A 26,266-nucleotide genomic window follows, 5' to 3' on the forward strand; every position below is an offset into this window, starting at 1 on the left:
CGACCTTAACTACAAAAATAAAAGCCTCCTTTGATTGATTAATTGATCGAATTAGATCAATTTAAACCTTTAAAAATTTTAAAAAACATTATCCTATTAAACTTTTTCCAAAGTCGACTAACCTTTACAATTCGATCGATTTTAGTTGGTAAACTCGATTTTTTTGTTTTATCATGCTCTATCTTTTCTTTTTTTTTTCCTATGAAAGTCTCTAAGTTTAGTTTGGAGGTATGGGATTTGATTTGAAATCTTTTGTTCTCAAAAACACATAGATATCAGTTAAACTCACATTAGTCATCCCCGTCGATTTTATCACAAATGTCTCATTTAATAAAACGTTAAATTAGATCAATTAACCAATTTGTTATATATATTATATAAAGAGCATAAAGCTAGAAAACACTTACCCTTGAACATTAACTAAATCAATTCCCGACTTGAATATTTTAAAGAGAAATAAAAGAAAATAGAGATTTGGAGGAATTCCATGGAGTTTCTCAACCATTACAAGGGGATGAAAGCAAGCTTAAATACTAGAGATGAAAAGGTTCAATGGGCTTTTACATACAAGACATAACCCAAACTATATCAATATAATATAAATGCAGTCAAAATAAAAAGGTTATATTGTGTAAATATAGTAGAAAAAAATGGACTAGGTAAGAAATGATAGATTTCCAAAAAAAAAAAAAAAAACAATAACAAAGGAAGCAATCTAAAAAATCTCCAACCATCTAATATCACATTCATATATTAGCAATAAGAATTGAACTCATTCAAAAAATTTGTTGCCGAGGCTTTATAATTACTAAAAATAATTTTAAAAAATAATATAAAGATTAGGCACGAAAGCGAGAATTATTACAAAGTTAACTATAGGAAAATTGGATGGAATGACAAAATCAGGAAGGCAATTGGAATTATAGCAAAAAAATTTGAATTAATAAGTTTTCTAGTAAATCCCTAACAACTATCCTTTCTATTCTTGCTTTCGCCCTTGGTTTTGTGTTATCTTATGATTTTCCCTCTATTTTAAGTACATCACACATTTGTAAGTCGTCTGGATTTTCAATATAGTGTATTTCTCAAACTTGGATATTTTGTTAGGCTTTAAACGAATCTTATATTTATTTGCGCTACAATATTTAACGACTCTTTCCTAAATTAGTGGAATATCTATTCATAATATCTCCAGTTTAATTATATCATGACTAAATCTTTATATCAATTAAATGTTTATATATTTTATTTAAGAAAATTATATCCTAATTGAACCTTCATATTTAATAAATGTTTATATATTTAATAATTTTGAAATAAATCTCAAAATTTGAAGTTTGTTAAACACTTCTCGAGCCAAATTTGTTACGAGAATTCGTGAGTTGAAGACAAAAACATTTAGCTAGCTGTTCCTAGGCCATCAGGGCTCCGAGATGCACCAAGCTAAAAAACAAGAACAACTATGTTAATGATATCGGGGCCAAAGTTTTCCCAAGATGGCCCTGAGATCATTTACATAATTGCTTTTATTTTTGAGTCTTGTACATCTCGAGGCAACTTTGGCCCATGAACCGTTAACCTAAATGCTTTTGTTTTCAACTTGGGAACCATCGTGTCAAATTTGGCTTGAGATCATTGACATAATTGGTTCTGTTGTTCAATTCGGTGCATCTCGGGGCCACGATGGCTCGAGAACAAGTAACCTAAACACTTATGTTTTCGACTCGATGACTCTTGTGGCAAATGTGACTTGAGAAATGTTTAATAAACTTCAAATTTTTAATAAAAATGTACTATCTCGGTGACGCACTTGATCAAGAGAGATCAAAAAATTTCCTTCAAAGAGTTTTTTAAAATTTGGAAAGAATCAAGATTGATCCCGAGAAAAACAAAATTAAAAGTTTACAAAAGATTTCATCAACAAACTTTATAAAACTCTAAATGTTATATTAGAGATTCATTTTCATGTTTATTGTAGTTTATTGGTATTAACTTCAACTCTCTTTAGTTTGTAATTAAATTCTTATATGTTTTCAATAATCGGAATTCAATGACTTGTGTTCTCGGACAAGATTCATTTTGTATTATATATAATCATAGTTACCTTACAGTATATTTCCACTATAGAAATTGTTGTCTTCAATTATGTACATTTCACGTACACTATATTTGTTCATATAGTACCTTCGAAATAGTTACAATTTAAATATATTAGAATACAATGTATTTCTTTATATACAGTGATGCTTATTGATTTCTATAATCAGAATTTGATGACTTATGTTATCATATTTAATGACAAGATTTTTTTTCTGTGATACGCAATCATAGTCATATTACAGTGTATTTCCTCTATGGGAACTCTTATATTTAAGTATGGTATTTTTCGCATACAATGTATTTCCTTATGTGTATGGGTACTTTAGCAATGACTTGCAATTAAGTCTATAAAATACATAAACATTATTTGAATACCTTGCAAGATCCTAGTGAATACTTATTCTCTTTATATAACAATCTAATATAATATTTATATATAATATCATAAAACTGAATTGGCAATTCATAAGAATAATTTATTTATAATTTGTATTCCCTTTATATAATGATCTAACATCTTCCACTTTGAACAAGAACATATAATAAAAAACTTATAGTTAATTTTAAATATCTAATGCATTATAGAAGAGAAAGTTTTCAAACCTTGATTTTGTAGAGAAGGTTTTTGACGAAGAAGGTTTCGATGGAGGAGAGATTTTGGCCACTAATGTTTCCACAGAAGGTTGAACGGCAAGGTTTTTTTACGGAGAAGATTTTGGGAGGGGGAGAACGCGTTGTCATGCCCCGCTCCAAATCACTTTATGCGATGAAGTGGAGACGTGATTGCTTAGACATTCTACGCGAGATTCTCCATAAAGCAACGTGCAAAACACCTAGTACACGAAAATAAAAACAACCATTAGATTTTAAATGCGGAATGTGGACTTAGATGAAATGCTAAAATTTCATCAATATTTCAAATAATAAGGTACATTCAGTACTTTGTACAATATTCCTTACAAAACCGTTAAACACAACTTAAAACAAACACTTAAACTCTCCTCGCCTAGCTACTATTTGCTATGCGAGTTGACAGTGCCACTACCAAAATGATGCATTCTCAAAAGGCATAGTAGGCGATTAAGACTGCAAATTCAACGTCGGATGTCCTTTGCTACCTAGAGAATAAAACAAAACAGTTGAAAGGTTAGACAAAAACGTCTTGTGAGTGGGTCTTTTAGAAACACCTTCAATAAACCAAGTTTGCCTTAACGCATTATAGATATTTTTTCAAATCAAGCGATATCAAATAATATGTAAGCCAATCATTATATCTTTAAACTCAAAACAATCATTCAAGGTGTTAGACATTTTTCAACAACTCAATTTTATCAACAATTCGTAAATCACAGGAAAAATCACCTTTTTCATTATTCATCAAATCACATAGTATGTGTTTCACATAACAGTCTTTTTTCTTTTTTTTTTCAAAATCCTGAAGGAATTTGAGACAAGCGCAATGGAATTAAGGATCAATTTTACCCTAATTGCATAAACTATTTTAGAAATTAACATGCATCCAACTACCTTAATTAAAACAAAGTTAGGGTTAAAAGGAAAAACTCACCTTCATAGCTTCCCGATTTTTCGATTCTCGTTATGAATATGAACTCGAGACCACTACTAGAGTTGACCCGCTATTCTCCGGACTTACAATCGAATTGTGGACCCGAAAGCAGAAGGAAATAAAGGAGAGATAGATGAAATTTGGAGGAGGGAACCAACTTTTTGTTAAGGAAGAGAAGTGAGATTTTTTTTTTAAAGTGAATAATCTCAAAAATTATCAAAAGTTTTTCAAATGAATTTTCAAAACCAATTTTATAAAAAATTTACATGCTAAATGCATGAAAAAACTTCACCTTTGATTAACATTGTTGGGTTTGATGTCATAAAACTCGTAGATAGTAATATACTCAATTGATCATTATTGATAAAGTGTTTTATTATTATAATTTCAATAAGGGTTATTGATTATTAGTTTTGTCTTAATAACCTAAATCCAATAAACTAACATCCTAAGCTGTTTGATGAGTCTTGAACAATATGTAGAGACATATGTGGATCAATGTTTAAGATCAGCTTAAAGGATCTATAGGGTTAAGACTGGGTACCTTATCCTGGTAACACTATGAATACGACTTACTTTGAATTTGATACAAACGCATTGATCAAAAGCGTTCATGTATGCAACATACAAGTGAGGGTATCGTATGCAATGAGTTTGCATAAGACCGATCCACGAAATAGCAATCACTAGATGTAACTTCGTTAACTAGTTGGGTTTCTATTTCATTAGGATGACCTAGGTAACTTAATCTTAATCCTAAGTGTATTATGAATTCCTGTTCACGAGAGATTGTCCTCTGATTTGTACGAGTGAGAGTGGCCAGATTGCTGATTCAATATGCTTATTGTTTTGGGGACAAGACTGAGTGGGGAGCTAGGAACATAATCACACAAGATGAAATTCACTCATTCCGGCTTTAGGGTAAGTAGATAAATGTTGTAACGCCCCAACAATTTGGAATTTAATTTATTATCTTAAGTGTAATTATTGAAATTTTAGGTATTTTGAATTAAATGATTTATGAACATTTGATTTTTAGACATCAAGAAATTATCTAAGGGTGATTTTTATTTGGGAAAAGATTAAGGTGATTGGGTGATTCTGATATTTTTATGGAGACTGTTGGGCTTAAATAAGACAAAGATTAAGTAATTTAATTGATTAAATTAAGGAAAGAGAAAACGAAGAATAATACTAAGCCTATTATTATTATTATTTTCTCTTTAAAAAAGACCATTGGGACCCGTGCAAGCCATCATCACTTTCTTTGAAAAAGGAAAGAAAAACAAAGAAAAAGAAAAGATGCAAAACCCTAGCCGCCGCCGCCGCCGTCAGCCGATCGCATAGCCCTAGCCGCCAGACCCACGCTTCCAGCCACCCGTCCTCCGCAGATCAGAGCCCGACCCGCGTCTCCTCCGCTTGGAAGCCGTCGTCGCTTACCGCATCTCCGCCAGAAATCTCCTCCGCCGTCGCGTCGCTGCCCCGTTGATCGCGCGTCCAGCCGTCATCGCATCGCTGCCCTGACCCACGTGTTCAGTCGCTCCGCGTCACTGCCCGACCCGTGTCCAGTCGCCCGACCCACGCCCGCGTGCACCCGCTCCACGTCACAAGCCGCGCCCGCGCCTGTGCCCTTCTTCGTGAGCCGAATTTCCAGCCGAGCCGCCAGTCAATTTTTGCCTCTCCAACTGAGCCGCCAAGCTCCCTTTTAGCCCTGTTTTAACCCACATTTTCGGTAAGCCTCGGTAGGTTGATTTTGGTTTCAATCTATCCAGCTAAGGTTATTGTGACCCTAACTAAGTTGGTTGTCGGATTAAATTGACTTAGTTAATTGGAAGCCGAGCTGGGGAATTGTCCAACTAAGTCCAAACCGAGTCCGACCTTGATCTTGGGTAAGTCACTTCAAGTGAGTTTTTGGACCTAATTTCTTTGAGGGTTAAATTATTAAATTGTGGTTTCCTGACCATTTAGGACTTTCGTCGCTTAGGGAGCGTGTTGTTACAGCTAGAACTTGTTGAGTAACCTCCAGGTAAGAGATTCTCCTACTAGACCTTCGATTTACATTAAAGAGACCACATGTTTGAATCTATGGTTACGTATGAATGGTAGCTAAGTACCTAACTCAAGGTTGTTAAGAGAGAGAGATTGATATTGAAATTGTGCCTGCTGATTGACTCTATGGTTAGCGTGAATAGTATGTCGATGCTACCGCCTTCGTTCTAACGACATAGTTGTAGTTGAGGATGACGTGATATGATATGTTAGGGTTGGTACGTTATGATTTGGTATGTTATAACATGAATTAACGTAATTATGACATGTGTGATAAGTTATGATGTGATTGATGAGATGTTGTGTACATGCTATGTGTAGGGTGTATGTTAGCTTCTTATTAGAGTCGTACCCACATGGTTGTCCTTCAGGATCACCACTATTATGACAGACATGATGGAGAGACCCGACGGGGTCGCTCACACTTATGACTGCGTAGTCTGACGGGATTACCAGTCTGACATTGACATTGACATAGACATGACGTGAGTGATCCAACAAGACCACTCACAGCCTGATCGTCTTAGGTATTCCCTTGGGAATCACCAAAGACCAGCTTGTTCCTATGGGGGCACAGATTGCACGTGTTCGGGGACGTGCCAGTTCAGGGGTACCACTTTTCAGGACTCTAATAGGAAGTTATCAGGCATCTAGTGGGACTAGTAGTGGGTCCCTTACTGAGTATTTTTATGTTCACTCTTTCCATTTCCATTTTTCAGGCAGAGGCAGAGGTAAGAACAAGGGCAAGCTGACGAGTGACCAGAAGTGATCATGGCGGGCCATAGAGATACGCTTGCTTTTGCTTATGTCAAAATTTGGATTTTAGTATTGCATTTTCAGTTCATTCTTTATTGGTTAATTTATTTCTTTAAAACTAGATAGGGCTCGAGTTAGGACTTTATTTTATACTTATTTCACATTTTCCTTGTTTATTTTTTTTATTATTTGAAAATTTGAGATTTTTGTCTTATTCTATTTTTAAAACTTTACAAATTTATTTACCCTTTTTAATTAGTAATGGCTTCGACTTAGTATAAGGAGTTTGGTCATTACAAATGTTCCCTTAAATGATGTCTCCAGGACTTGAACAAAGGGTCCTACTCTCTCTATGACACGAGAGGGGTTTCTGTTTAGTGGTTGGACCATAAACGAGTTATTCATTAGAGGAGCACTGATATTTAAGGACTAGAAATAACCTAGGGATAAAACGGTAATTTAACCCAACTGGTGTTATGAACACTTGCGAAGGACTAACTTATTGGTATTGGTATATATCCATGGACATATAAATATATCTACAGTGAGAAGAGTTCAGCTGTGAATCTTTAGTAGAGTGTACACACCGTTAACGAATATTGATTAATGTGGCTAATGAGTTTAGCCAATTAATCTCATATCGTTGTAGCTTATGATCTATAGGTCCATTAGGTCCCTTTTCTAGCTCGTAAAGAATAATGAGATTTAATTTAATTGGTTATAATTTGAAATGATCAAATTTACTTTGGGAATTAATATAATGTATGGTGATACATTATAATATAAAGTTTATATTTTAATTAAATTTTAATATATAAATTTAATTTTGGATATGATTCAAAATTAATTTATGTGAGAATAAAATATTTGAATAAGTTCAAATATTAATTTAATGTGAATTAGATTCATACGTTAAAATTTAATGTCTATATGATACATATTAAAACTATAGGTTATAAGAGAAATTTATATTTGAATATGATTAATTTGGATTAAATTAAATATATGATATTTAATTTAGCAATTAATTAATTGGAGAAGTAATTAATAGTTTAGTTTATTTGATTTAATTAAATTAAAACTATAGGATATATGAGAGATATTAATTAAATATGATTTAATTAATTATTAACTTAATTAATTATTTATTTTAATATATATTAATTTAATATTGATTTATTAAATTAATATTGAATGTGGGTGGTTTCCCACGTTCCCATTCATTCTCTCAACTTCCTACTTCTTCCGTCTGAAGAAGAGGAAATTTTTTTTGCATAACAAAACAGAAAAACTATTCTGTGATTCTGCAAACACTGAAATTCTCTCTGGAAAAGAATTTTTTTTCTTAAAAAAATTCCCTCCCAATTGGTTCCCACAAACCAAATCTCAACTAGAGAATATGAACGTTTCTAAATGGTGGTGTCTCCCAATTTGGAGTTTTGTAGATATCAACGATTGTAAGTTTTCAATTCTCTATATTCCTATGTTATTCACTATTTCAAAGCAGCCATAAATAAGGTGTTGCCAATGTATTGGTATTTTTTAGGTTTCTAATTAAATTGAGTTATGGTCTCTATTAATTATTCCACTGTGTAGGATTTTTATCCTTACAAACACCTCATTTTCCACTTAATCTTAATGGGCTATGTGTATACATCTTTATGAGACCACTTGTCCCTCTAAGTGTTAGTGAAATTATCCAACAAAATGTTGGATGTTCCTACTAACTTTAGTCCAAGGACAATACGACCATTTGACCATTCAGGTGAAAGTCAAAACTTTAACTTTTTTGAAGTTTTTACCATCTTAACTAATTTCGACCTCTCGAGCATGAATCCTAATCATTTTTCTGAAATTCAAATCACATTTGAATATAAAGCCGACCAAAGTTTGACTTTTCACAACTTTGACCATTTCCATTAATTTTGATCTTTCGAATATGAATCTGTATTCATATTTTGAATACTTAAACATAAAACTCTATCTCAAACTTATAATTGATGGCTATATCACATATATTCGTTAGTTTCTCTTTCTTTACTTAATTCGAACAATTCGAATTATTCCAACATATTGTTCTAAGTAAATACTAGTTTGAGAACCTAATGACCCAATAGATCATGGGCTCCAACAATCCCAGATTAAGTAGCTAAACCTTTTAGACCGAGCTAATCAATATTCATTCACTAACGAGTCATTCCACTAAAGTCCTGCAATTGTACTCCCCTCACTACAGATATATTTATGTCTATCTGATATAACCATGATCAGTAAGTTAATCCTTCACAGGTTGTTCGTAACCTCGACTGGGTCAAAATACTATTTTACCCTTGAGGCTACATTTTGCTCATTAAGTCTTACTGATCTATTATTGAATAATTGCTTTTAAGTCGAACTTGTAAAATCGAATCCCTCTTGGGCCAATAAGAAGATGGGGTCTCTTGTTCAAGACTTGGATTCCGTTCTTAAGGTGACAACTTATTTACTAACCCTAAAGCAGGTATGAGTGAATCGTGTCTTGCACCTTATGTCTCTAGTCATCCACCCCATTTTACCACTGAAATGGGAGACTTATTAGACCAATGCTATTGAGCTACCCTCACCTATCTAGATCTAAGGATAATTACGTTTGAACAGAAGTTCATAGTTAGCTTAGGATTAAGATTTAGTTACGTAGGTCATCAATAATCGAAATAGTCAGCTTTATACAATCAACGATGTTACAACTTAAAAGTGATTATTTCATGCACTACTACAGAAAATGGATTAGTTGACATTAATACAGTGTCAAGTAAACCTTTACTTGACGTTTTTAAAAGCGTCGAGTAATCTGACTATACTTGAGAGTCGAGTATAGTCAGATTACTTGACACTAAAAAACCGTCAAGTATATCGTTACTTGACATTGAAAACATATCAGGTATTCCTTTACTTGACAATAATAAAACATCCGTTTCCTTGACACTGTATTGACGGCAAGTAATCTACCGTCAAGATCACATACTTGACACTATTTACACGTCAAGTAAAATTGTATAGTTAACACTAAAAAACCGTCAAGTAAAATATTATATTTGATTCAAGTAAAATCGTATACTTGACACTTTTTATACGTCAAGTAAAATTGTATAGTTGACACTAAAAAACAGTCATGTATTTAACGTTATGTATATTGTTTATTAATATATTAAATATACAAGTTTTCTATTTTTTGTTTCCTGTATTAGGTACATTCCTTTCCAACCAATAGTTAGACAACAAGAAAAAGACAAATAAACCAATAAACCAACAATAATTTCATTTTTCTCCTTAATATTGATCATCAACAATTACAGAATTCCAATCCATAATATAACCAACTAAAATTTCCTATATGTGGCCTATTCCAAAATCAACAATAATAATAGCTATCCTTATATAACCAAAGACATGTGTTGTATACCAAAACTAAAGTCTATCCCCTTGCATCTATTGCCTCATCTATATAAGTATAATGGCTATGAACAAAACATTTACACAAAAAAGGTTATGAGCATTCTCATATGTTAGCCATTTACAAAATTAAGATCATATCTAGGTGTCTATCATATATACCGAGTTAAAAATTCAGCCCACTCTACTTGTATTTCATCCAATTCAAGCTGTGAGTATGAGTTTCTCCTATCAATCTGTACAACATAAAAAGTCAAGTAGACATTTTGTTAAAAAAATAAGTCACATATTATACTATTTATAACGTTACAATGTAAGTAGTTTAAAAACATACCGCATCAGTAATAATGTTTGTGTCCTTACTCACGATTTCGTGCATGTATCTCATGACATAATATCCACATTTAACAGTACCTACTTGTAAAGGACACTATAACACAAAACCAAATAACAATGCATATTAGGTTATGTGCTAAATTAAATTGTAAATAATTTTATAAATATATGTACCTTTACCGCTTTCCAAAATGTTGTTTTTCTAGTCTTGTTCAAATTCTTCTGAGATTGGAAAATCGTCAAGACCCTACATTTCCCAAGTATAGTATAAATCAAAATGAACTAATTTCTTTATCGATTAAAAAAAAGAAACATATACATAGTTAGCTTACATATTTGTTACGTATTTAATATCATCTCGGGAGCTTGTTCTCAATGAGTCAAGATGGTACACCACATCATCATATGGATTAATGACTACTAATGACCAATGATCCCTAAATGAAATATATATGCAAGTAATTAGTATTTTGGTACTAATGCAAGTTTAAAATGACAAAAATTATATTTATCTAGGAATACTTACCCAGGATTATAAGGAGCAACAACCAATTGATCTTGTTTGGAAGTCATTAATCTACTACAAAGGTTTCAAGCTCTAATCTTCCAAGTATTATGGCCAGCTGAAATAAGAGATGAATCTACAAAAACATACTTTGAAACCTTCTTCAAATCAATAATGAGTGAGTATAAGTACCTACAATAAATTAATTGCATACATCAACTTACTACTAATTAAAAAGTGTGAATATATATATCACAAAGAAGTAACATTTACTTACACAATATAAGCCACCATTGATAAAGTCTTAACTTTTTGCATGTTGCAAAAATCAATACCATCTTCTTGCAAAACGTAACTCTTTCAAGGTATCCCAAATAACTCAAGAGGTAGTTGAAATAAAAAACTAGACCCATCAACCATTACCCTTTCATCATATCTAAGAATATACTTCAATTGTATTGGTAGATTGGATGGTTCACTAGTAACTTCCACCTCCTTTGTCATCGGCCTTAAAGCTTTTACCTAACACAAGTAAGTAACAATATAAGAACTCATATACCTAAAATTATCTATTTACAATCCACTTCACATTTACCTCATTCTTTGATATCGATGGCCTAGTAACAATCACTTCCTCCTCTTTCACTTCCTCCTCTTCTACGACCTTCTTCTTTGATGTAGGAGATATCGATGGTACACTAGTAGTAATCTCTTTCTTCTCTTTTACCACGTTTTCTAAAACTTTTTCCTAAAATCATCAAGATTTTCAAAGCACAAGTAAATGATATAGCTTCACTTTGATAAACAATTAATATTGTAACTTTACTTTAGAAACAAATATTTTACCTTCTCTTGGAGCAACTACCATGTTCCGATGTTGGGATGTTTTGAACTTTTTGTTCCAACTCTTGAATACGTTTACGAAGTGCTTGATTTTCATCAATAATTTGTTGGTTGTATCCACCTTGTTTGACTTTCTTGGCTTTGCTTAATGAAAATAAACAGTAGGTGTAATGAAACTACCCACACCACGTACTCGACCACCATATTCTGGAGTACCCAAAGCTTGAGACAATGCAACATTGGGTGATTCATCATTAGGTGATTTATCAAAAATCTCATCCTACAAAAGATTAAATATGACCATTAATATATTAGAAGTATATTCATGTGATTTGGTGTAAATGTAGCATTGAAAATCTTACTATTTGATTGGCAACTTGCTGTATATCTTCGTTTATGTATCCTCCATTTTTTTTTGTCCGAGCTTTTTTCCACATATTAGCCCGTCCAAAATCCTGTTCTTCGAAAGGACCCTTTTTCTGCATATCTTTAAGCACATGATAGTTAAACTTTAGAATATTTGTAAAATACAATAATATTCTTAATTACCATATCCTCGGCAAGATTCGCATAGCCTCGTCTTGACATATTATGAGTATATTTACTCATCTTTCTTCAATCTTGATGTTCCCTTCTCACTTTCTATACAAATTTTACGTAAAAAGATTAAAATAACAAACGTGGTTTATACTTTGATTGATCTGATTACAAGACAAAAGGTTAATACTTGAAATTATGGAGACATTCTTGACTAGACAAATTCTTGCCAAACAGGTGTATCAATTATGTGAGAGTACACTAGTACAAATTTAGGTTTTAACGACACTACAAATCAAAACATTGTGTCATTAAAAATAAAAAAGGGGTAGGGTGAGAGTAAAATGTGTCGTTGAAAATATAGGTGACACACTATTTCTTGATACAATTCTATTGTCACAATTTAATTTTTCTTGACACATTTAAAGTGTCGTTAATTAACGATAAATTCTTCGTGTCATTAAATAAATTTTGAAATGAAAAAACCAAAAATTCAAAATTTTCCAGTTCCCTCTTCGCGTGAAATTCAAAAAGAGTTTTACAATTTGCTCAACATTTTCTCTCTCTCCCTACCCAAAAACGGAAAATAACGTAACTCATCTCCAAATCTAAGAGACTGTCGTCAAACCCACTAATTTCACACCGGCGAACAAGCAAATCCCGTCAAACAAGCAAACCCCGTCAAACAAGCAAACACCGTCGAACAAGCAAACATTGTCTAAGGGACTGTCATCAAACCCACCACTCTAAGAGACTGCCGTTGAAGAATCTTGACCGCTCCGATTTCTATTATCCCTCGGCTACTAGAAAAATGGGTTTTAATGACATTACTAATCAAGATATTGTGTCGTTGAAAATAAAAAAGATGGGGTGAGGTACAATTGTGTCGTTGAAAATTATTTATTGACACAATTTAATTTTTCTTGACACATTTAAAGCGTTATTTATTGACGCACCTTTTCCACTCTTCAGCCAATCTACACATGCCACGTATCGTCTTCTCCTTATGCACGCCTTTGATGTCCTATGTTCGAATGTCATAGCCTGCAAATCATTTTTTCTCACATATTTTCAATGGCAATCTTGTAAATGTATAACAACTTTCCAAAAATCCTGTCCTTTCCTTCAAATTGAATGTGTGCATGACCCTGAAGTTATGAGTTCGAAACCCATGAAGCGGTTATTTTCATTTCTTTTCTATATATAACTCATTTTTCCATAAATCTTAATCAATTTTAAGTTATATTTGATCCATTCATAAATCCAACTCCAATTTTCATCCAAATTCTCTTTAAATATCATTTTTTCATAACTCTCCCATATCATTGTCATTTTTTCTCTCAAAAATATTCCGACAATCTTTTATTTCAATGGAGAAAAAATTCCAGCAAGATAATCTTCTAAGAGGTAAGAGGATCATGGGTATTCAATTTATTTGAGAGTTTCTTCCATTTTTCTTCTAATTTAGCATGTTGATTCTTTAATTTTTGTTCAAGAACGAATTCAATTCCATGTGATCTCTATGAAACAATCTTTTAATTTGTTCTTGATTTTTTAATTAGTATGCAAGATACATTTTGTTTAGAAAATTAAAGTGCAAAATTCAATTGATTATCTTTGTATTGTGAAATATTTTTTGATCCAATGAAAGGGTAATCTTTTAAGAAGTTGTAGATACAACATTTTGTCCTTTATTTATTATTTTATTTATTTTATTTTACTTTATTTTTATTTTATGTTGAAAGTTGGATTTGAATTTGAATTTAACTTTTCTTTAAACAAAAACAAAACAAAAACAAAAACAAAAAAAATGAATATCAGTCTCTTCCTATTTTCACTCAACTCACCCAATTTTCTCTCCCACTCCCACCTTCTCCACCCTCCTCTCTATTTTCCCTCAACTAACCCAATTTTCTCTCTAGTCCCACATTCTTCACTCTCTTCCCAATTTTCCCTCAACTAACCCAATTTTCTCTCTCTCCCACCCTCTCCACTATAAAAACAAATGAGGATTTTTTTAGGGTACATTTGAGATCAATTAGAAGGGTCGTAAAAAAGCTAAAGAAACTATTCTATCAAAGGTAACTTTTTTTTATTTCCTCTCTTTCCCTTCCCTTTTGAGGGTTCAAAAAAAGCTAAGGAAAACTATTTTGTGGTCTTCAAATGTAACTTTTTTTTTAATTTCCTCCATTTCCCTTCCCTTTTGAGAATGTGATCAATTATAACGATGTAGTTTTTCAAATTTGTTTTTGTTGTAATTTTGTTAATTAATTTGAACGTGACTTTAATTTTTTTAGGATTAGGCCTAGGCTTATGCCAATTGGGTTTATTGTTACTTCAAATTTAGGTCAATTGAATTTATTGATGTTTAGATCAATTAAATTTATTGTTGCATCAAATTTAGCAGGGTCAATTAATTTCAATGAGCTTCGAATTTGTTAGATTTAGTTCATTTGAGCTTTTAATTTTGTTAGGTTTAGTCCAATTGAATTTATCATTGCTAACCAATTGATTTAATTTGTTATTTTTTTGGTTTATTGTTTATTAATTGATTAGACTTGTAATAGTTTGTTAGGTTTGATATTTATTTCACAAACCTGTATTAGTTCTCAACTTGTATATAATATTACATATATTATTTTATATTATATCCAATATATTATTTTATATTATACCCGATATATTATTTTATATTATACCCGATATATTATTTTATATTATTTCCAATTTATTTATTCTCAATCTGTATATTATTTTCGATATAGCATTTCTCAACTTGTATATTATATTATTTTATTACAACGTGTATTATTTGTCAACTATATTATTTGTTGGATTATTTGCCAAATCATTTGTCAACCTATATTATTTCCCAACCTGTATTTGTCATATTTCACATTGTTTTGCTATTATTATTATTATTATTATTATTTATTTATTTATTTATTTTTCAATTTCTATAATTGCAAAATGTATGAAAAATTCATTTGCTTTTTGCCATATGGATATAAAAATTTGAGACGGGAAAGAATAATGTTCATTTATGGATTTTATGGTTCTTGGCTTGCAACTAGTATGTTACATTTTCCAATTAGTAAAAAAATTTCATTTTTCCTCACTTAGATGACTTTTTTTTCTTTTTCGAACTTCTGCCAATCTATGAAGTATCATGCTATGTATGTTTCATTATCATCTAATTTTAATGTTTACGAATAGTGATAGACTAAATTAAAAACTATAAGAGGATAAGATACAAAACTAGGACTTCTCAATTTAAGCCATTAAAGATTTGCTTATCTGTTGTATGTCAATGATGATGTTTTCTGGTGTTATGGTTCCCAGGAAAAAACAAGGATTATTTAGATCAATATATTGTCTACTTGATTTTTTGGGTTGAATTTGATAGAAGAGGAACTATAAGAGATTTTTGATAGCAACACTTCCCAATCCTCATCGTAAGAAAGTTTTGAAACTTATTTTGCAACTGAATTTTATATATTATTTTGGATTTTTGGAGTATATATTATTTTGGATTTTTGGAGTATATAAAATTTTAAAGTGTTTGTTATTTGTTACATTGTTTGTTGTTTTCTCATAACATTGGATGCAACTTTTGTTCTCGGAATAACTTTGAGAATGACGTTAACTTAATTTATCATGAACTCCGTTACAAATCAAATAATGAGAGTTAATATATTGCATATGAAACAATAATTCTATAACTTACGTAGTTTGCTATTCATTATTAGGGCTTCCGAACTTGTAAGAAAGAATAAGCCTCTATGGAGGGTAATCAAGATATGGGGGTGAGGATTTAGTAAAAGAAAGAGGTAAGTGTGCTTTATGTTTTATAACGTAACTTAACTATTTTATTTTAGGAATCATGTTAACATGTACTTAGGAATGTTGCTTTGACTATCCTGCAGTGTTAGCCATTGAAAATATATTTTGTGCAATTCACTTAGACATATGTTTTAGGAATCATATTGACATGTATTTAGGAACTTGATACTTTGTTGTATTGACTATTCTGCAGTTATGGTAGTCATTGAAAAGCTATTTTGTTCAATCCGCTTAGACATATATTATAGGAATCATGTTGTTTTGTATATACTTTGGAGGAGGGGGGCTAAGGGTAAGTTTATGCTAAGTTTCAACTTGATGCAAGCTAGAACATTGTTTGGCCTGTAAAGATTAAATCGAAACTTACATTTGCAACATTTATATACTATGGTTATGCCTATGCTTATGTAAACCACTTTAATCTTTTGCATTCCTTATGGGTCTTTTATTAAAAACCTTGATTGTATGAACTTTGGACGCTTATTTTGAAAAGTTTATTGGTCTGCTTATAAGAAGGTGATTTTTGTTTGGCACGTACTTAATGTTTATGCTTATGCTTATGCTTATGCATTTCTCGTAATGAATGTTGGATAAGGTTCATTTTCTTCAAATTTGCAAGTAGTTGAAGAATCCATGGACCATGGTATCGATCAAGTTCTTATTAATGCGTCAGTTTGATTAGATTAGGTCACACATACATGTAATATTACAGTAAATTTATCTTTTGGATTATTGTAAAATCTTTACCGATAATGTAAGTCATATTTTTTATCACCAATATAAGTATCTTTCCAACATATGTGGGTAATGCTAAAATTTAGTATTTGATTTTTTTGAAAGAAGAAATATATGACAGAAAAATATGAGTTGCGAAAATGAAGAATAACGACACCAAACATGTGTCGACATATAAGCCTTTATTAAATAGAAACAGTGTTGTTAAAACACATTTGTTGACAACAATTTTGTGTAACGAAATATTTACAACAACATTATATTAGTGTCGAGTTATATTGAAAGGTGGCACACTTAAAGCATCGTTATAAGAGTATTAATGACAATATATTGGTGTCGAGTGATAGATAACAGTGTCACATTTAAATTGTCAATGTAATAGTATTAATGACATTATATTTGTGTCGAGTGACAGATTACGATGACACATTTAAAGTGTCAATGTAAGGTTATTAATGACAATATATTTGTGTCAAGGTATAGATAACGGTGACATATTTAAATCGTCAATATAAGGTTATTAATGACAATAAATTCGTGTCAAGTAATAGATAACGGTGACACATTTAAAACGTCAATCTAAGAGTATTAATGACAATATATTAGTGTCAAGGTATAGATAACGGTGACACATGATTTGCGTCAATATAAGGGTATTGATGACAATATATTGGTGTCGAGTTATAGATAACGATGACATATTTATTGCGTCAAGGTAAAGGTATTAATGACACAATTTTGGTGTCATCTAAGCATATTTAATGACACGTTTTTCAAAGTATCATTAAATAACCTTTCTTGACAGTGGCTTCAATGACGCGAAAATTGTGTAGTTGAAAGTCTTTATGACGCAAAACTTGCGTCATTAAAACCCAAATTTGTATTGTACGTACAATGAAGGTGGATCTATCAAGAGTTGTGGTTCATCTATAAAAAGGATAATATATTGTGTTGTCAACCAATTCTTGAATTGATGAAATGAAACTCCAGCCGTTTTCATAATGACCTTCTTACTTCGACCATCAACTACAAATGCTCCCTAGACAAACCAAACGATGCATAAGAAAAAATAACCTATATGCATTAATATATACATGGTTGGCTACCATAGCTGCAGGATGGCCATAACATAGTACAACTAAAACTATACAACAAATGTATCAATATATGCATGGTTGGCTACCATAGCTGCAGGATAGCCATAACATAGTACAACTAAAACTATACAACAAATGTATCAATATATGCATGGTTGGCTACCATAGCTTCAGGATAGCCACAACATAGTACAACTAAAACTAAAAAGTAAGTGTAATATTTGCATGATTTAAAAAAGAGAAAGGATTATTACATACCTCAACCATGTTGTATATTTTTTCTTTTAATTCAATCGACACTACCTTCCAAGATATATGTGTAATGGGGATGTGATGATGCACACAAGATCCAATGAAAGATTGTAGCTTGTCCCATTCTCGCCAATTGGTACTTCATTTTCATTGTATTCAACTACTATTTTCTCCCCCGTACTCTTAATTCTTGTAATATCATGCATCAATGTTAGTCCTCTTGTTTTCTTCTTCTCGTTCTTTGATGCATCAATATGTTCCAATTGATCAGTAACCTATTTCAACCTCGTCCAATCCAAGTGTTAAGACCCCATTAATTGGTAGCTCTATTGTATAAGAATCAATCTGAGAAAAAAAAATAAAGTTTAGTTAACTAAGTGTAAGATGCAAAATATTCATAAAAATTAATAAATAAAAACTCACTCAAATATTTACTCATTAGCAATTCATGTGCCTTCACAATCAGCTCGTACATATGTAGGAGTTTTCTCGTATAAATCAAGTTTAGATTCAATATCTAATGTAGCTTTAGGCATTCCTAGACAATTTAAAACTGTATCTCCAAGTTCGTTATCATTGTATTGATCCTCGAAATCTCTTTGTAGTGGAGTAAGAACAATAGGCCACCGACTATCACTTGGATCCTCAACAAAAAACACTTGTTTTGTTTGGGTTGCAAGTATGAAAGAATCATTTTTATGCCCTACTCTACTTAAGTCAACTAACACAAACCCAAGCTCGTCAGTTTTGATACCACCACTATTTTCAACCCAAGCACATTTAAAAATGAGAACCTTAAATGAATTATAATTAAGTTCTCAAATCTCTTCTATCACACCATAAAAGGACATTTCTCCGATTATAGGATTTTTATCTTTTGAGCTACATACTTGCATTGTTTTTGCAACTAAACTAACTCTACTATTCTGTACTGTTTTATTTTTGTCATGCGATTTTGTGTGGTTTTTGACAATTTCCACACTTTAAACAAGGGCAATGCTTAGAAGTATTAGTTGTATTGGAAAATCCAAATTAAATTTGATAAAGTTCTCTACACCCAACTCAAACTCTTTAGATAATCTACTCTTTGACATCCATGATTTATTCATACTTATAATATGCTAATCTTGGATCTACAAAAAAGATTACAATATTCAAAATTAGCTAGGTAACTCATGCAACTTACTATCCTATCAACAAACAAATCCCAATCTATCTTAAGTGTTCTAGTAGTAACATCATTTACATCGAAATCAAAGCTCAAATTAACAAGCCATTTACTCTTCGCCAAGCCTTAGAGTAGTCTCAAATCAAGGATCCAAACATAAAACATAAACGAACTTAAGTTCAAACTTTACGATCTCAAACCAAAAGACAAAATATAGAGATCCTTTTGCCTATAGCAAATATAGAGATCCAATAAAATAAAAGAAAAGAAAAAAAGAAAAAAAAGAAAAAAAAAGAACTATTTTTTTTTCAAACTCACACAAGTTTTAACTTCTCCTTTTAGAAAAATAACTTGAAAAGGAAAAGAAAATCAATATATATCTTTTTTTATCACGGGTGGAGACGAATAGATTTACTTTCAATTCTCTTCGTCGAAAATATATATTCATAACTAGTTGAACTAAACTAAAATATGATTATGATTCTAATGTCTAAACTATCAAAAATAGGTATAAAGTTCTAACTCTTTTTAAGTAATAAAAAAATCTATGTATTTTTGTTTAACATCACACATAACAAAATCTATGTATTTTAAAGTAATTCACCTATATTAAATTTGAACTTTAATAGCACACATAAAGTAATAACAAAATTTGTCACTTGCTTGAAGGAGAGGGAATGCACAACAACAATTAGAATTTATTGAGTTAACATTTTTCAGATTTAAAAGAATCTCGTCTTCAAACCCACAAATAATTCTTTTCCCTTTTTCGAATAATGTTCTTTTCCCCTTGCCTTCAACCTAAAAATTTTGCATTCTTTGGCCTAATCCCTTTAATATTTATAATATTAAGCTACAAAAATCAATCAGCATTTTATTCAAACATCACATTCATATGTAGATCAATACCATCTTTACCATAGAAGCCAAACAAACATCTCTACCAAAGAAGCCAAACAAACAGTAAATTACCAAAGACTTAAGTCAAGATATTAGGTATTTAATACAAAGACTAAACCAGTCCATCGATGTAACAAACTCGAAGTTCATGGGGTGAAGAAACTTACCGGCGAATAGTGGCGGCGACGGTTGGCGTGTGCGGGTTACAGTGGGTCGGGTGTAGACGCAGCGATTGGAATGTGTAGGTTACACGGGGTGCAGCGTCCAGCGGTGTCTTCTGGTGCGGCGGTTGGTGTCTGCGGGTTATGAGCGACGGTGGGTCTGGTGCAGCGGTGGCTTACGGCGGTGGGTTACGAGCGGCGTGTGCGGGTTACGCTGGGTCGGCGTCTTCTTGTAACGCCCCAAGATAAGACAATTTATTTTAATTATCTTAAGTTTAATTCTAATTGGTGTTAGAATTAATTTGGGTGCTAATGGAATTTTTTATTGGAGTTGTTTATTCAGTGAGATTTGTAGTTGGGAGAAATTTGATTAATTATATGTGAATTGGTAATTAATTAACTTTGGAGTTGGGATAATTATATCATGTGGATAATATGGTTATGTGAGGATATTGTTTTGGAAAAAAAAGAAAGATATTTGTGGAGAGAGAGAATGAAATCTAAAATAATAATTATATAATAGAAAATATAATTATTAAAAGATAATGTTGATATTTTATTTGGAGAAAGGGTGAGGTGATTGGTGGAATTTTTCACTAAAAGGGGGAATTTAGTGAGTTTTAAATGAAGAGAGAGAATATATGATTGTTTTGGAATAATTAAGAAATAGGAAAAAGGGGAAAATAATAATAATTGTATTATTATTATTTTGGGTTTAAATAGGGTCAACTATTCATCATCTTCCCTAAATAAACCCTAATCCCAAAACTTCCCAAATCCTAAAAACACTAACATGAAGGCAAAATTTGAGAAATATTGAGGGAACAATGAAAAGAATAATTTGTTGTTGTATGTTGCTATTGTGTTGGATCCTCGAAAGAAATTAAGATTTGTATCTTTCTTGTTTGAAAATTTTTTTAGTGACGAGGTTGCTGAATCCATGAGAAATGTAGTGGAACAATGTTGTAGACGTCTCTTTCATGAGTATAATATTGCTCGAACTGGGACTGGGAGTAAACAAGGATGTAGTAGTACTAATACAACTAGTACACAAACTGTTTCAAGCTTGGATGCTAATATTGATTTTGATTCAAATGAAATTGTTGAGGAATTTGAAGAGGATGCTACTACACCTTTCGAACAAGGGTCATCGAAGATTGATATCTATTTGTTGGAAGCCAATGTTAAGACTGAAGGTGATTTTGACATACTAGGTGATTTTGACATACTATAGTGGTGGAAGATGAACAGTGATTGATTTGAGGTTCTTGGTCATATGGCTAGAGATATTTTGGTTATTCCAGTTTCTACTGTAGCCTCTGAGTCGGCTTTTAGTGCTGGAAGACGTGTTGTTGACTCATCACGCTGCTCATTGACTCTTAAAATAGTGGAGGCTCTCATATTTACTCAAAATTGGCTAAATTTAGATCCAATAGATCTTCAAATTCAACATGAATTGAAAGAGGCTTCAAAATTTGAAGAAGGTATTATTCAAATCTTTACATGATATCTTTTGTAGTTGTAATGTGTAACTTTAGTGAAATCTTAAATTATTTAATAAATCCCTGATATTGATTATGTAGGATTCTGGGTGGTTATGGATAATGAAAGAAGCTTGAAGACCTTACAGATTTTGATAAGTTGTCATTGTCGACTAGGTGATTACTAACTAATTCTAATTCAAGATTTGTAATATTTCTATCGACTAGACTATCGATCATAGTGTTTGTTTATGTTTGATATTTCGATTGTATTTGACTATTTGTAACTCTTAATGGTAATGTGGTGAAGTGAATGAACTTGGATGTATTTGACTATTTGTAACTCTTAATTGTATTTTTATTTCATTTTGGTAGTATGTTTACATTTTTATTTTTATGTTGTTTATTTTATTGATTTGTGTAACTTGTAAGAATTATATACTAAGTATTGAAATTAATAGAACTAGATTTTATTTTTTACATAAATATATGGTTTTAAAACAATATAAAATATATATATCGTAGACTAGACTTTTCTATTGAAATTAAAAAAAGAAATAAAACATAATAATGTCATTCTTATCAATTACACGATCGAGCTTATGGTTCAAGGTATGTTATTTCAATTTAATTTAGATTAACATAACTTTTTATACGTAGTTCATTTGAAATCTAAAATATTAGTTGAACAATACAGATGGAGAGATCAATTTTGTGTGTCCAGATTAGCTACACATGTAGTCTCTCAGTATAGGTACATGTTTGATCTTCTTCAACCTAGTCAGATACGTCGTGCTGAACTTGAATTTTAAGTTCCATATATTTTTTTAATATTATTTGTTTCATACAATATGTTGTGTTTTAGATTATCTGGTTGTCGTAAAAAGCTGTCATAGATAGCTTACCACGTTTCTGTACGAACGGTTACGACATATGGCAGACGATTAGTCCTCTCATATGTTTCTACATTGGTGAGTGGCATCATCCTGATAGAGTACTTAGACAATTTGGTATTCAACAAGCTGTTCCACGTGGTTGTAATACCGAACCACTATTGTACGACATTGACCTGAGGACTGCTGATTGGTCAGATAGAGTTGCTCATTTAGTGATGCAATGGTTAAATCGCAGAAGGTTTACTGCTACAGGACCTCCAGTTGAGCAATTTGATATGGATGTAACTCAAGAATACATCCATTGATACAAAAACATTACCAGACTCTTTATCACCAAACCGGGAGCTACTGTAGGTCATCTAGTATACATTTAAATATTGTATAGTTGTTTTTAATGCAAACTTATTTTCAGTGCTTTCTAATTTATTTTAATATTTTACAGAGATCGAACAATAGTAGACTTCAGAATGTTGTAGATGATCCACAACGTCCTAAATATATGCAACGATAACGAGCAGTACATGGAGAACTTTCGCTATATGTACGATGTCTCTATTGTACTTGCTCCAGTTTAGAGGAGACGTACTCAAGTGCAAGAGCCCGATCAATTGGAAGAAGTGCCTCCCGTGACACAGACACAAAGCAAGCATGGTTACATTAATCCAGTAATGATCATGTCAGCATTTGGAATGACATATTATGATTCAAGAGTCGGTCAATCGTCAGACTTTGGAACAAGATATTATAATTCAGAGGCAGGTCAATCACCATCAAACTTTGGGCAACAGTACTATGATTTAGGGAGTGATCCATCGTCTTCATACATGTATGGTCACAGGCGTGGTCGCGGAGAGCATAATGAATATTTGTACTATGAAGTGCCTGTAGCGATACCCGAGCAATTAGATGAGCAACAACAACAAGAGAATAAGGAGGAAATACAACAACAAAGAGTTCAGAGTTAACGACGACAACCAGGTAAAAATCGTTGAAGTCCAGGTTGTGGAACACATTGATTTTTTTTTCTTTGAATGATAATTGTAAAATTATTGCATTAGACATTTTGTTTCATATTTAATTATTTTTCAATCGAAAACATTTACTACAAATTTATGGTCTTCAATTAATACAAAACTAATGGACTACAACGATAAATATTCATAAATTAGAAAATTAATAACATAAACATAAATTGAAAAATTATAAAAAAAAAAATTAAACAAAATTTCATCAATTTAAAAATACAAATAATATACCTTTAATTGAAACTCTTTCCTCACATTTTAACTAAGTCACAATTTAATTAAATTAAAAAAATTAAACTACAAAGGAGAAAATTAAATCACATTCTAATTAAATTAAAAAATTAAACTAGATTTAAGAAAACTATACCACATTTTAATTTAATTAAAAAAATTAAACTAAACAAACTAAATTAAAATGAGTCAACCCTATAGAATTTAATTAATTTAATTAAGATAAATCAAAGTTAAAAAAAATCGTTATTGATTTAAATTAAATAACTTAATTAAGAAAGTAAAAATAAATAAAGAAAGGAATATCGACCTATGTGAGAGAGAAAAAAACGAAAGAGAAACAAAAAAAAAAAAAAAATCAAACCCAACATTATTTTGGTAAATACTTGCAAATGATTCTATTTTAATAAATAAATTTGTAAACCACGTTATTTATATAATTTTTCGTTTGAAATGGAAGGCTAAAAAAAAGTAAAAATATAAATAAATATCCAGAAGCCGCGCCCGCCGCGTTTTTCGTATACCATGTCCGCAGTAGATTCAGGCCCACCGCTTACGCTTTTTATCCAAAAATGATAAAGAAAAGTCCAATTGCCCCTTCAAATCCTGTCCACGTCACCCGCAATCACCCAATCACATCACCCCTATCCAACGATCGAAAACACATCATACAAATATTCTGATGTCACTACCCCTCCCTAAGATATTTTTATACATAAAAAATCAAATCCAATAATTAATAAAATAAAATAAACAAATCCCATCCTTATCCACTTCTTCTTCATCTCTCATCTCATCTTCTTCCTCACGATTTTATCTCAAAATTTCATTCCCATTTCCCTTTTGCTTCAACAATGGAATCCTCCCTTCTCCGTTCCCTTTCATCTCCTTTACTTCTCGAATCCACCGACCTTCATCTTCGCCGGATCGGATCCCTTCCCTCTTCTAGATTTTCTTCTACCCTTGTTGTTCGTTCTTCTTCCAAAAGCCATTCTTATATTCCCAAGCTCGAGCCCTTTAGCCGTTCTAAGCTTGATCGCGCCATCAAAGAACCGCCTCTCATTGAGAAGTCTGAGAACGAGCTTGCAGGTTTGATTATTAATTGATTTCTTCAGAGGAAGTGTCTTTTTTTTTTTTTTTTCTTTTTTTGTTCTCGTGGTTTTATTCTGATCTGATCCTTTGCGGTTGTTTTTAGATTATTGTTCGACGTTGGAAGGAGACGATTCTTATAGCTGTTGGAAAGCGTATTTCGAACTCAAAGATCTTGAAGTGAGTTTCTATGGTTTCTTAATCTATTTTACTTCGAGTTTTTCTGTTCTTTCGCACTTGGTTTTCTTTTGCCCCCAAATTCGACCTCTATCGAACTCAAAGATCGTAGAGTGAGTTTCTATGGATTGCTAATCGATTTTACTTTTCTTTCACTTTTGATTTCCTTTTCCCCCCCAAATCCGACCTCATCTTCTGTTGGAAATCCTATTTCAAACTAAAAAATCTCGAAGTTAGTTTGTTCAGATTCTTAATCGAGATTATTCAATATCCCTTTTCCCCCCCTAAATCCGACCTAATTATCAACACAAATTCAATTCAATCCAAATGTAATGTAGTGAATCGTTTGTTATATGTATTTGAAATCAGAAAGAAACGCCAAAACAAGAAGTGGAGAAACTGATTCTGCAAGCAGGAGGCGTGAAATCACTGATAGGGTGCTTACACGGGATAACAGCCATACCGAAGAGCAAGGGAAAGGAAAAGGAGGAAAGGAAGGCATGGAAGACGGGAGTGGAAGGAAGAGGGAATAAGGAATGTCCAATACCAGATGGATTGCCAAAATCTGCTGAAGAAATAGAAGAAGAAGAAGAAGGGAGAATGCCAGATTCGGCGTTTACGAGATTGTTGAGGAGCAAAGGCACATTCCCTGCTTGGTATTCCCCTGCACCCGATCACGAAACAGATTGAAACTCAAATTTTGCTTTTTAGGGTTTAGGGTTTTGTCTTTGGCAGATCGATGATATGAGTAGTAGCAGCAGCAGCAGTAGTAGTGAAGTTGATTGGTAAATATTTGTTATATAAAATTTGTGAATAAGGGATAGCTTTTTTCCTGTATATTTAATTTGATGTTTGTTTTGGTTTTTATTGTGTATTGTTGAGATATGCTATGGGTAAAAAGGATATGAATTAGATTGAATGAAATGTTTGAATGACGAGTGCCCTTTCCATTTCCAAGTTTGGTAACTTGTTTTTGTTTCTTGGATTTTTAGTCCTTTTTTATCTTTAATTAAAAAGAAAAACTAAGTTTTTAAAAGATATTATTTCTAATTTTTAAATTTTTGCTTTAGTTTATTTTAAAACTAA

The 26,266-nt window shown here is 31.8% G+C and overlaps 1 protein-coding gene across 1 annotated transcript; it reads left to right on the forward strand.

Annotated features, from left to right (window-relative positions):
• The first annotated feature begins 24,620 nt into the window (after positions 1–24,620).
• LOC103498415 (CCG-binding protein 1) lies at positions 24,621–26,137 on the forward strand. Its single transcript, XM_008461004.3, has 3 exons — positions 24,621–25,003; positions 25,110–25,183; positions 25,550–26,137. The coding sequence occupies exons 1-3, from the start codon at positions 24,769–24,771 to the stop codon at positions 25,868–25,870; spliced, it is 630 nt and encodes a 209-aa protein (XP_008459226.2). The 5' UTR covers positions 24,621–24,768; the 3' UTR covers positions 25,871–26,137.
• The last annotated feature ends 129 nt before the right edge of the window (positions 26,138–26,266 follow it).

The sequence above is a fragment of the Cucumis melo genome, chromosome 11 (assembly GCF_025177605.1).
Source record: "Cucumis melo cultivar AY chromosome 11, USDA_Cmelo_AY_1.0, whole genome shotgun sequence".
In the NCBI taxonomy this organism is placed as follows: domain Eukaryota; kingdom Viridiplantae; phylum Streptophyta; class Magnoliopsida; order Cucurbitales; family Cucurbitaceae; genus Cucumis; species Cucumis melo.

Coding starts and splice junctions, on each gene's coding strand:
- LOC103498415 (XM_008461004.3), top strand. CDS start 24,769: ATGGAATCCTCCCTTCTCCGTTCCCTTTCATCTCCTTTACTTCTCGAA. Junction 25,004..25,109: donor GTCTGAGAACGAGCTTGCAG/GTTTGATTATTA, acceptor GGTTGTTTTTAG/ATTATTGTTCGACGTTGGAA. Junction 25,184..25,549: donor TCGAACTCAAAGATCTTGAA/GTGAGTTTCTAT, acceptor ATTTGAAATCAG/AAAGAAACGCCAAAACAAGA.